At 41.4% G+C, this 13,416-nt stretch overlaps 1 protein-coding gene across 2 annotated transcripts in view; it reads left to right on the top strand.

Annotated features, from left to right (window-relative positions):
- The window catches only part of LOC122542322 (myosin-9-like), a 169,611-nt gene that overhangs the window by 9,361 nt on the left and 146,834 nt on the right, over positions 1-13,416 (top strand). For both annotated transcript variants that reach the window (XM_043679971.2, XM_043679970.2), the window contains one exon: positions 3,614-3,960. In XM_043679971.2, coding sequence (XP_043535906.1) covers positions 3,628-3,960 — 333 coding nt within the window. In that variant the 5' untranslated portion in view covers positions 3,614-3,627. Of the gene's footprint in view, positions 1-3,613; positions 3,961-13,416 lie in introns of those variants that run through there.

The raw sequence follows: 13,416 nt of genomic DNA, 5'->3' as shown, positions 1-13,416 counted from the left end.
AATATATCATAGAGATGCTTGTCCTAGTTGTTTTCCCAGCTATTTGGAACTTTGAACGTTACACAAAAAATACATTTTATTTGAGCAAAAACTGCTTATTTGTGTAATTTTAATTAATTCACAAGCTTAATACTAGTAAGATACACATCTGCAGAATTTAATGAGTTGAGGTATAAACTTGAGTAACCTAATTTTGTTTTTTATTGCTTACTGTCCTAATGAAATAAAATTATCCTATTATTAATATTGTGGGGCAAGAGATGGTTCACTTCATTGCAGATCAAACTACATTGCAACTTTGATCCAATCTCGATATTTACAGCTAGTTTAATGTTTTTTTAGGATGTTCGTGGATCTGCACACTATTTTTGAGTTTGAAAAATTGTTATAAGACTGTTGAATGAACATTGACATTTATCTGCATGGTACTCAGTTTTGTAGTATATCATGCCATCAAACTTTTGTTTAAAATAAAGGCTTAAACTGAGAGTGCTTGTTTGTTGATAAATTATATTTTCTTTTGGTTTGCCAAAACCATAGGAACCCATCAAGTGCAATTTGGTCATTCAAATTCACTGAAAGAAATGAATATAAAGTTTCTTTGTGAATTGTGTGCTTAAATTTTGATAGAATCATAGAATCCCTACAGTATGGAAGCATTTGGTCCATCAAGTCTATGCAGACCCTCTGATGAGCATTCCACCCAGACCCACCTTCCTACCCTATCCCTATAACCCTGCATTTCCCATGGCCAATCCACCTAACTTGCACATCTTTGGACTGTGGAAGGAAACCAGAGCAGATTGGGGAGAATATTGCAAACTCTCTACCATCACACACTCATGTGGATTTGAACCCACTGTGAAGCAGCAGTGTTAACCACTGAGCCACTGTGCTGCCCTTTTGTTAGTTTGGCTCCGTACCAGAGAGGCAGATGTGTTTGAGCCAACTTCAGGATTTGTTATGTAATCTAGATTCTGATCAATTTTACCATTTCATTAAGTTCATGGCTATCATATACTTCAAATCTGTATTCCCTGTCTTTACTCCATGTTTCATAATAATACTTAAGCATTTAGATGTGTACTTGCAATCCCAAGGCATGCAACGTTGTGGAGTTAGGATAGTTAGGTGGTTGATTTTGATTGACGCAGACTCACTGGGCTGAAGGCTTTATGCTGTGCTGTAGACCTCTGACTCTGATACTTGTGCCTAACAATTAACCTAGTTATGGGAGTGCTCCAGACTTCCATACCCCTTTTTGTGAAGAGCTGACATTGTATCAGTCTGTATGGGCTTTTACCAAATTTATAGCTCCTTGCTTTGGGCTATTTCACTCAATAGTTCAGTATTATATAGTGTGGGAGGAAACCAACCAGAATATCATACTTGTGCTGGCTGAGAGCACTATCCAACCTAATGTAATTTTCCAGGTCTTGTTCTGTACCCCTATAGGTAGCGGTATTTCTAATGTGTTATCACATTTATGGATGTACTTTCTGCCTGTGTCATGTTTTTTCAGACAGTATGTTTCCAATCTCCTTCACCCTCTGGGTGAAAAATAATTTCCTCAACTCCCTTCTAATCTTCTAATTATTTGATTGTTGACTCCAGGATTGGGGGGAGGCAATGGACTGTTGGTATTATCGCTGAACAGTTAATTCAGTGGCCCAGGTAATATTCAGGGGACATGGATTCAAACCCTGCCATGGCAGATGCTGGAATTTGAATTCAATAAAATCTGGAGTTAAAGGGCTAATGATGACCATGAAACCACTTTCAATTGTTGGGGGAAAAATCCCAGATGGTTTACTAACATTCTTTTAGGGAAGAAAATTGCTTTCCCTATTTGGTCTGGCTTTCACTTTACAAATACGGTCCTGGCTGAAATAAATAGCAGCGATGCTATCACTGACAATTGTGAGCAAATTGCGTGCTTACTAGGGAATGGACAGTGCCAAACACATGATGGCATTACGTAGTGTGTACATACGGCGTTATGCACAAATGCAGGAAAGCATGCATGGTTTTGAAGCAGTCTTCAGTGGTGGGCACCATAGAGTTGTCCAGTACTGATCTACTCTAATTCCATTTCCTAGTATTTGTCTGCTATGGTTGCAAGTCTTTCATCTAAATATTGAGAGTCATACAGCATGGAAACAGATCCTTTCAAACCATGTTCCCAAACTAATCTAGTCCCACTTGCCTGCATTTGGCCCGTATCCCTCCAGATCTTTCCTGTTCTTGTACTTATCCATTAGTCTTTTAAACCTTGTAACTGTACCTGCATCCACCACTTCCTCTGGCAGTTCACTCCACACACGTATCACATGGTTTTGAAAAAGTTGCCCCTCATGTTCTTTTCAAAACTCTCTGCTGTCGTACAAAAATATGTCCCTTAGTTTTGAGCTTCCTTCACCCTTGCTTGTTCACCTTATCTATGCCCCTCATGACTTTATAAACCTCTACGAGGTCACCCCTCAACTTCCTAGGCTACAATGGAAGGGGGGCTTACAGAGCAGGGCTAATGTGAAGTCCTGCCAGTCAGCTCCCTGTTTCCTGAACAGCTTGGCTACAGGCTGCAACAGACAGCAACTTGTTGCCACCACACACTACACCCAGCACAGAGGCTTCATGTCTTCACAGATATGTGCCCTTGTCAGCAACATACCCACCAAAGCATTTACTCTGGTTCATCTGGTTCACCTTAGCAGAACTGTCATTCCTGGGTGGCATAAACATCTGCAGCAGATCTGGGGCAGGCAGTATTGCTTGCCTTTGGTTGTCCTTTCAGACTCCATATTGTAATGGCTCCTATCTCTATGATGATACTGTATCTTTTAAGTGATATGTTCTGCCCTGTTCTCCATAGAGGGATATTGTCACAATGATGCCAAAATGGCTCCCTTCGTTCATACAGTTGGTAAACAGTTTTGAGTTCTCCCTGGGTCTTTTTTAAAAGAATCAGCAGTTGGCAGCAACAGGCTCTCTCCAAACCAAAAGTATTTTGCTTTTGTGTTCTGTTAGTTGGTGACTTTTACTGACTGTTGGAGCTAAAAGCTTGAATTCTCTAGGGTGACATCTTAGACAGGAAGGTTTCCTTTGAAAAATCAAGTGAGATTGTTTCTTTCTTCTAAACTGGAGAGAGACAGCATGTGAGAATAATAACTGCTAAATTGCCTTTGCCGAAGGAATAAAGTTGTCAAATATTCTGTAACCCCCTCTCCCCTCTCCCCTCTCCCCTCTCCCCTCTCCCCTCTCCCCTCTCCCCTCTCCCCTCTCCCCTCTCCCCTCTCCCCTCTCCCCTCTCCCCTCTCCCCTCTCCCCTCTCCCCTCTCCCCTCTCCCCTCTCCCCTCTCCCCTCTCCCCTCTCCCCTCTCCCCTCTCCCCTCTCCCCTCTCCCCTCTCCCCTCTCCCCTCTCCCCTCTCCCATCAAAATTCCCTTCTAAGACATCAGTAGCTGAAGTTGGCCACATTGAATTGAAAAAGGTTATTGACCTGATTAGGAAATCGGTTGAGTGGTACTCTGAAAGGCAGGAATGATGTTAGAATCATTGCTAGAAGTGCAGCTCCCCAACATGTGGGTAACTTCAATTTTTTTTTTAAATTTCAGGTCTCCAGTTCATCATGGCTGGACGAGATGCAGAGCGGTATCTTTATGTGGACAAAAATGTCATCAATAACCCATTGACACAAGCTGATTGGGCAGCAAAAAAACTGGTGTGGGTGCCCTCAGAACGTAATGGATTTGAGGCTGCAAGCCTCAAGGAGGAAATGGGTGATGAGGCACTAGTTGAGTTGGTAGAAAATGGCAAAAAAGTCAAAGTCAACAAGGATGACATCCAGAAGATGAACCCACCCAAGTTCTCCAAGGTTGAAGACATGGCAGAGCTGACTTGTCTGAATGAGGCTTCTGTACTACACAATTTGAAAGAACGTTACTACTCAGGGCTAATCTATGTAAGTACTTTAACAGTTACTCAATTTTATTGAATTTTATGACATTGTTCAGTGATTATCTTTTGCCATCCTAATATGTATTTTCAATCTGTATTCCTAGTATTTCTGATTTATGAGCATACAAGGTAGGGGAAACATAAAATCACTGGCCTGTAAGCTTGTCTCCTTTTCTTGGTGAAATATATATCAAGCCATATCAGTCAACTCTTTCCCTTTGGAAGGGAAAGATAACATAACTGAATTTACAATAACTCTGGGTACATTTCTTTCCAAACCTTGAAGATATTTAATAAAGTTGCATGGTGACTGTTTTCACTAGTCTCAATTAATTCAGCTATCTTCTGTAGCACCATGTAATTTGATGTAAGGAAATGAAGCAAGTCCATACATTTTACAAAAGTTAATGTTTCCAAAGTGTATGTTAGCTTTTTTTTCTTTATTTGGATGTGACCAGCAAAATCAGCATTTGCCTGTCTCTAACTGCCCTTAGAACTGCGTGACTTCCTTGACCATTTTGGATGGCAGGTTAAAAAATTAATCACGTATTGGATCTGGAGGAGCATGTGGACTGAATTTTAAAAAAGCAGATTTTCTTAGCTAAATTTGTTTCAGCAATCTGTGATGATTGTCATGGTCAGCATTATTGAGACTAACTTTTAACATAAATTTGATCAACTGAATTTAAATTCCATTAATTGCTGTTGTGGGACTTAAGCCCATGACCTAAGCATTATGTTGGGTTTCTGGATTGCTAAAACATTGAAATTAATGCCACACCAACATCTGCCCCTGATGAAATAATACTTCCTAGCACCTTCTTTCATAATCTGTAAGACCAAAGGAATTGTAAACCATCTGGCTCACTGTGTCTGTTTCCCCATTCAGTAAGATCAGTGGCTGGTTTTCTGCCTTTTAGCACATACCATATCCCTTGATTCCCTTTGTATTCAAATCTGTATGAAGTTTTGCCTTTCAATATATCTTGACAATGAAGTATCCATTCTGCTCTGGGATGGTGAATCCTAATGATTGCAACCTTTTTCACTGAAGAAATTTCTTTATTTCGAACCTGACTGGCTGACTCCTTATTCTGAGACTGATTCTTGGTTCTAGGCTACCTATTTTGCCAATGTCCAAACACCACCTTAAAGCTTTTGGAGAAATACCCCCTTGTCATTCTTTGTTAATCTGTACTGATGCATTAGTCCTTTTCCAATCTCATTTGAATAGGCCTTTTCTTTGGATGAACCTTGTACTTTATTTTGCAGAAATTTTTAACTCGGTTAGTTTTTGAATGTAAAAAGCTCCAAGTCCCTTGTCCTTTCCAGATTAAAAAATCTATTAAATATGGGCATCAATCAAATAACTCTTCCTGTCTTTGGATATCTCCAACATTTGAGGGCACCAAAACAAAGTATTTTTAATGTGGGCTAACTACTTGGCCCACAGAATCTGTTCTGCCATTGGAGTAGGTGATGGTCTAGTGACTTATTGTGATACAATTCATCTGGAGACTCGGGTAATGTTCTGGTGATCTTGGTTCAAATCCTGCCATGAACTTGAAAAGATCTGGAATTAAGAGTTTAATTACCATGAAACCATTATTTTTTGTTTTTGAAAAATCCATCTAGTTCAATAATTTCATTTTAGGGAGAGAAACTACCATCCTTGCCTTGTCTGGATTGCATCTGACTCCAAACCCACAGCAATGTGGTTGACTCTTAACAGCCCTCAAATGGTATAGCAGGCTACTAGTTTGTAACAACTGCTAGACTATCTGACAAAAAGAACTGAAACCGGACAGATCAGAGCATCAACCTAGATACTGGAAACAGCAATGGCAGAAATAGCCCTGTATTCCTGTTCTTCTGACTAACCTGAGGGCTAGTGCCAAAATTGCGAGACTTGACTCTCAAGCTAGTTAAAGAACAGTCTAATATAGTATACTCTCAGAATCGTATCTTTTTATAGACAATATCCCAGATGTCACCATCATCCCTGGATATATCCTGTCTCATTCTCAGAAGAGGCCCAGCTGAGCTGATGACAGCGTTATACATTTGGGAGGGAGTTGCCCTGAGAATCCTTAATGTGGAACTTCTGACTGCATGAAGTCTCATGGCACCAGATCAAACATGGGCAAGGTAGCCTCCTGATTACCAAGCATTATCTTTCCTTGGCTAATAATCATTGCTTCCCCAAGTGGAACAATACTTGAAAGTTGTACTGAATTTGGCAAGGGCCCAGAATGTATTTTGGGAGGGAGATTTCAATGTCTGCCATTGAGACCTGTTTGGTCAGTGGGAGGGATGTATCCAGCGGGTGGCTGACAGGAGTGGAAAGGAGGGCAAGGGGCTGGAAAGGGAGTTGGGCGATGGGAAGGGAGATTATTTGAAACCTGAGAACTCAATCTTGAGTCCTTCAGGCTGTAGGCTGCCTGATGAAACGATCCCATAGTTTATGTTTGGTCTCTGATATAGAGAAGACCACATTCTGAGCACCAGACCCAGTTAACTAGGTTGGAGGAGAGGCAGGTGAACCTCTATCTTATCTGGAAGGACCGTTTGGGGCCCTGAATGGAAGTGAGGGGTGCTGTGACAGCAGGTTTTGCATCTGTTCCAGTTGCAAGGGAAGGTTTCTGGGAGTTCGGGTTGTCGGTGGGAAGAGTGGGACAAATCAAAGATTAGCAAATGGAACAGTCCTTGCTGAAGACAGAAGGGTCGGGAGGGGACGATTCCTTGATGGTGGGGTCTAGTTGGAGTTGGCAGAAGTGTTTAAGATGATGTGTTGGATGCAGAGATTGGTGGGGTGGTAGGTGAGGACAAGGGGGACTCTGTCTTTATTGTGTGGGATTAGAGAAGTGGAACAGGGAGTGGCAGACTGTCTGGATGATTAAGTGGGGAAAGCACGTTGTTTGAAATAGGTGGACATCTGGGATGCTTGGGAGTGGAATATCTCCATGTCTGAGCAGATGTGCTGGAGGCAGAGAAATTTGGGAGAACTGGATAGCGTTCTTTGTAGTATACTGAGTGGGTGGAGGTATAGTCCAGGTAGTCGTGAGAGTGTGGGTTTTGTAAACATCCATCTGAACACTGTCACTGGAAATGAAAATTGAGGGGTCAAGAAAGGGGAGGTGTCAGAGATGGACCAAGTGAATTTGAGCGCGAGGTGGAACTTGTGGGTGAAGTCGATGAACTGCTCCAGTTCCACCTGGGTGTTGGGCACTGCACCAATGCAGTCATTGACTTAATGGTAGAAGAGTTGGGGCACAGTGCCTGAGTAGGTACTGAGGGGATCTGTTTGACGTGGCCGACAAAGAGCGGGGCCCATCTGAGTGCCCATGGCCACCCCCTGGATTTGGAGGAAACTGAACAAGTGAGGGTGTGGACTAGTTTGGTGAGGCACAGGAAGGTATTGGTGGATAGGAACTGATAGGTCTGTTGGTGAGGAAGAAGCTGAGGGCTTAAAAGCAGGGGTGGACCCACCTTTGAAAACTAAAACAGAATAACCCAAAGAGGAGCACCTCTTAATTTATTAAAAAGGAGTGTGAGGGGTGTAATCCACAAGTAACAATTTATTTACCTAACTCTTAATAGTGAACAAATGAACTCAACTATTAACAGACTGAACAATTTCACTCTAACTACTAACTATTCCTGAATAATGCAAGATTCTAATGGTATGATATTTCAATAAATATAAGTCCCACTTATATAAACACAATAGAAGTTAGGCTCTGAAGGTAGAGCCAGGTTACGCATCTTTCAGAATTTTGTCTTAGAATATAAAAAGTACAGCACAGAACAGGCCCTTTGGTCCACGATGTTGTGCTGAGGTTTAATCCTAATGTAAAATATAATAACTTGACCTACGCACCCCTCAACTCCATGTGTGTGTCCTGCAGTCGCTTAAATGTCCCTAATGACGCTGCTTCCACCACCACCTCTGGCAACGCATTCCATGCATTCACAACACTCTGCGTAAAGAACCTACCTGTGATGTCTCCTCTATACCTTTCTCCTAATATCTTAAACTATGACCCCTCGTACCAGTCAATCCTGCCCTGCGGGAAAGTCTCTGGCTATTGACTCTGTCTACTCCACTCATTATCTTGTGTACCTCGATCAGGTCTCTCTCTTCCTCCTTCTCTCCGTAGAGAAAAATCCAAGCTTATTCAATCTTTCTTCATAAGGCAAGTCTTCACTGATACTTCTGTTAGGAATATTTCATCTGTAGATTCTTCTGTCAGGAGTCTGTCAGATCACATGGTAACCCCTGCTTTCCGAATGTTCGCTTTATGCCAATTTGCTTTTTTACAAAAGAACAACTTTAGTACCTGTTTTCACTCATTGAAAGAGGATTTTACGAAAAAGCGCACAACGAGAGTGGTACTGCCAAGCATCTTTCCCAGGAACTACACTCCACATCAAGTTGCCATGGCTTTGAACTGTGTGAGCATCTGTGCTTTATCTCTCTTGTGTGCATCTGGTTAGCAAGATATGTCCTAAGGTATCAGAAAAGCCTAAGAGAGCTCATAATGCTGTAATGCTTAGCATAAAACTGGACATAATTAAGTGTTTCAATCTTGATCAACAAAATAAAGACATTGTGCGTGTGTTGAACTTGCCTGTGTCCACCATTCATACTATTTACACGCAAAGAGAAAGTGGCTGAAGTTGCTATTAGTTCTTCTAACAGCAAAGTGGTCTCTTTTAGTCGGCATCCAATAATGAATAAAATGATAAGTCTATTGCTTGACTGGATTGATGGGTGTACAAAGTGTGGTGTTCTGTTAAGTTGCCTTATACTTGAGGTGAAATCAGTCAGTCTTTTTAATTAGCTGAAACAAAGCACTGGGCGATGGTGATGAAAGTGTTGCGAATGTGGAATTTAAAGGTAGCCATGGGTGATTGGTTTTTGAGGCAAGGGCATCATCATAGCTTAAAGGTTACTGGAGAGAGTGCTTTGGCTGATACTGAAGCTGCCAAAAAGTTCCCAGAAGAACTGAAGAAAATAATTACAGAAGGTTTTTGTATAAGCAAATGTTTAATTGTGACGAAGTTGGAATTTATTGGAAAAAATTGCCAAGCAAGACTTTTATTTCAATAGAAGAGGAGCAGGATAACGGACACAAGGCATCGAAGGACAGGTTTCCCCTAATTATTAACACTACTGGTGAGGCCGACCTTAGGCCTCTACTTGTGTACCATTCAAAAAAATCTGAGGGCCATTAAAGAACTTGCTAAGAATACACTTCCTGTTGTTTCATTCACATCCAAGTGGTTGGAATTCTCAAATAATTCTTTGAGTACGAATGGATACATTAGTCCTTTTGTTGAAAGACACGCTAGAAAAAATAACTAGGATAATAGGTGTCTTGTGATTGTCGATAATTGTGTTGTTCATCCACCTAGCATCAAGTATGGCGGTAACATTAGTGTTGTGTTCTGACCACCAAATATGTTGTTGCTGCAGCCATGTGACCAAGGCCTAATAACCACAATTAAGGCTTACTTTACACAAAATGTGGTGTTTTATTGTAAGTGCCATTGACAGATGGCAACTCAAAAGCATTTTTGCAAGAGATCAGGAAACAGAACAGTATAAAATTGGCAATCACCCAACCTTGGAGATGCTCTTGATAGGCTAACAGTCTCTGAGAAATTATGTTTGAAGAAAACTCTCCTGAAGCAGTGAATGATTTTAAAGGCTTCGAATCAACAACAATAAATATGGCAATAATGACTTTGGCTAAGGAGGCTGGATTTGTGCAAGTTGACAAAGATGATGTTGAAGAGGTTTTGGAATCCCATGACCAAGAACTGACAGCTGAAGACTGATGCACTTGCAAGAGGAAAGGGTACAAATCAAAACCGAACACAATAGTGAACAGCCCGAAAGTGAAGTCATCCAGAAACTGAATATGAAGCACTTGCATGAGATTTTTGCTATGATCAACAGTGCTGCAATGATTATGGAAAAGTGTGACTTCAATTTTGAAAGGGCATGTAAATTTAGGGCAGGTTTGCAGATGTTTTGAGTGCCTACAGAGAACTGTATGATTGAAGAATGCGTGAGGTTAAGCAGTCAAGCATGTACTGTCTTATTTCAAGCCTTCCACAGCAGAACCTCGACAAACCTCGACCTTCAAAATCCAGGCAGGCAGGCATAAACGAAAGTGTGGATGTTAGTGACTTGCCTACTCTCCTGGATTCAGACGATGATTAGATGTTAATTGATCACCCTTTTCCCCTCCCTCCTATATTTTCCACCACCCTAACATCCAGCCTTTACTATACGTTAGTGTTAGTTTAGGTCTTGTTACTTGGTATGATTTGGTAGATTTCTTTTGGGTCTGGGACGCTCAAAAAGTTTTCCCATATAAATTAATGGTAATTGCTTCGTTGCTTTATGCCATTTCGGCTTGCGAACGGTTTCATTGGAACACGGTTTTTGGAGAGCGGGGGTCACCTGTATAAGAACAGATTGCACCTAAATTGGAATGGGACTAATATACTGACAGGGAGATTTGCTAGAGCTGTTCGGGAGGATCAGTATGCCTTGGTTTTAAAGGGTTGTCCCTTCACTCTGAGGCTGCCCTATCTTTCCTACTAGTGGAAATATCTTCTCCATGTCCAGTAAGGTGGGTGGCTCTTGAGAAATTCTGAGGAGATCAATCTGAAACTGGTACAGTTGGGAAAGAGAGCAAGTCGGCAGGAACTAAACAGAACAAGGTAGGACTGATAAATTTATTTCAGTGCAAAAGGCCTAACGGGAAATGCAGATGAACTCTGCGCTTGGGACTGTCTAAGTAATTACAGAGATGGGGCTCAGGAGTGACCATGACTGATATGTTTTTCAATCCTGTTCTCCTGCCTTTTCCCTGTAATCCTTGATCCATTGACCTTTCAAGAACCGATCAATCTCTGTCTTTAATACACGCAATGACTTTGCTGCCACAGCCTTTTTTTGGTAATGAATTCCACAGATTCACCACCTTGCAGCTGAAGAAATTCTTCCTTGCCTTAGTTTTAAAGGGCTGTCCCTTCGATCTGAGGCTGTCCTATCTTTCCTACTAGTGGAAATATCTTCTCTATGTCCAGTCTATCCAGGCCTCTCAATATTCTGTAAGTTTCAATGAGATCATCTTCATCTTTTCCTCTATTGCTTTTATAGTTATACTCTGGTTTTTAAAGGCTTCTCTTCCCACTAATCTCTTATTGTATGCCTTTTCTTTTGCTTTTATGCTGTCGCTTATCAGCTGTGTTTGTCTCCTCTGCCCCTTAATGTGTCTTCATCCTTTTGGATGAATTTCTACTCTTTCTCCTGAATGAGCCAGTCCTACAGCACAGACACAGGCCCTTTGGTCCATGCTGGCCAAAATGTCTGTCCATGCTAACTCCATTTCTCTACATTTGGCCCATATCCTCCTAAACCTTTCCTCTCGTATTTGTCCAAATGCCTTTTAAATGCTGTTAATGTACCTGCCTCAAACAAACATCCGCTGGCAGCTCATTCCAAATGCATATTGCCCTCTGTAAAACACAAAGTTGCCCCATAGGTTACCTTTTATTCTTTCTCCTCTAATCTTAAACTGATGCCCTCTAGTACTTGATTCCCCAACCCTGGGGAAAAAGACTGAGTGTATTAACCCTATCCCTGCCTCTTATGATCTTATACACTTCTATCAGTCTCCTACACTCTAAAGAAAGAAGTCCTAGCTTGTCCAATCTCTCCTTATAACTCCAGACTGGGAGGTTTTGCCAAGAACATACAAGGCAGTCAAACTCTAATACAGTGAAGTTTTGGGCTCTTTATCCAAGGAAAAGATATACTAGCAGTGGCAGCGTTCCAGAGAAGGAAACTAGACTGATACCAGTATGCAGGGACTCCTTTGAGGAGAGTTGAGTAGGTAGGGCCTGTACTCATTGGAATTTAGAAGAATGAGAGGCAACCTTATTGAAACATACACGGTTCTTCGGGGACTTGACAAAGATTATTCCCCCTTGTGGGAGCAGTCTAGGATCAGAGAGCATAATCACAGAATAAGAGTTGCACATTTAAAACGGAGAATGAGGAGGAATTTCTTCTGAGGGTTGTGAATCTGTGGAGTTCTTTACCACAGAGGGCTGTTGAGGTTGAGTCAAGTATATTCAAGGCTGTGATAGACAGATTTTTAATCAATAAGGGAATCAAGGGTTACGGGGATAAGGCTGGAAAGTGGAATGGAGGGTGATCTGATCGGCCAGGATCTCATTTAGGTGCAGAGCAGGTTCGATGGGCTTCTACGTCTTTATGGCTTTTATGATACATGATTTGATTCTTATCATATTGTTGTTTATGGCATTTGTTGTGTGCATATTTGCAGCTGTACCTGAAACATTGAAGTGGGGCTTCAATAGTAATTAATTGGCTGTAAAGAGCTGTAAAAAGGCCTGAAGTTATGATTTACATAATATACAAGTTTCATTCAACTGTAATTGATCTCAAAAGATTGAAGCCTTAAAGTATGAGTGACAACACAAGCTGAGTATGTGGCCACCAGCTCTTCAACCCTGTTCAATTAAATAGTGATTGCAGTACACTTTCATACCACTTACCCAGAGGGTTCCGTAAGCTTTTATACCTTTATTGAACAAACATCTGTCAATCCTTGTTACAAAACATTCAGTTTATCTCTGACCACGAGGTGTATTTTGGGCTTGGGGAAAGGAGATGGGCAAAGAATTCCAAACTTCCATCACCTTTTTGTTAGAAAAGGTTATTTTGATATCACCCTAATTCTAACTTCAAGGTCATCCCCTCTCTAATGTGAACTCTTGCCACCAGATTAAATAGTTTTTCTCCCTCTCTACCCTTTCAACTCTTCTTGATCCGACTACTGTCATGTATGTTTTCAGCAAAACCTCCTGGTCTGGATTTATAAGGAGAGATTGGACAAGCTTCTTAAATCTTCTATGTTCAAAGGAAATGGAGCCTACACTGTGCAACCTGTTTTTAATAATTTAATTCTTCCCTGGTGTAATACTGCTAAATCATCAATACAGCCTCTCCAGAGAAAGTATGTCCTCGCTGATTTACAAAACCCAGAACTACAGGCCTCCAGACAAGGCCTTGCAGCCTGTAGAACCAGTCCACACGTGCCAGAAAATAGTCATACCACGCTACAGCACAGAGATAGGCCCTTTGGCCCACGCTAACTAACATGTCCATCCACACTAAGACCATTTCCCTGTGCTTGGCCCATATCCTTCTAAACATTCCCTACCCATGTATTTGTCCAAATGGCTTTTAAATGTTAATGTACCCGCCTCAACCACTTCTGCTGGCGGCTTGTTCCATATACATACCTCCTTCTGTGTAAAAAGAAAAGTTGCCCCTCAGGTTCCCTTTTTTCTTTGCGCTCTAATCTTAAAATGATGTCCAGTAGTCCTTGATTCTCCTACCCTGGGAAAA

Source organism: Chiloscyllium plagiosum, unplaced genomic scaffold, assembly GCF_037043375.1.
Source record: "Chiloscyllium plagiosum isolate Xiang-an unplaced genomic scaffold, Cpla_swu_hap1 HiC_scaffold_33, whole genome shotgun sequence".
Classification (NCBI taxonomy): Eukaryota; Metazoa; Chordata; class Chondrichthyes; order Orectolobiformes; family Hemiscylliidae; genus Chiloscyllium; species Chiloscyllium plagiosum.
Note: the sequence above shows the minus strand (reverse complement) of the source record. Positions and strands in the feature narration are given on the sequence as shown.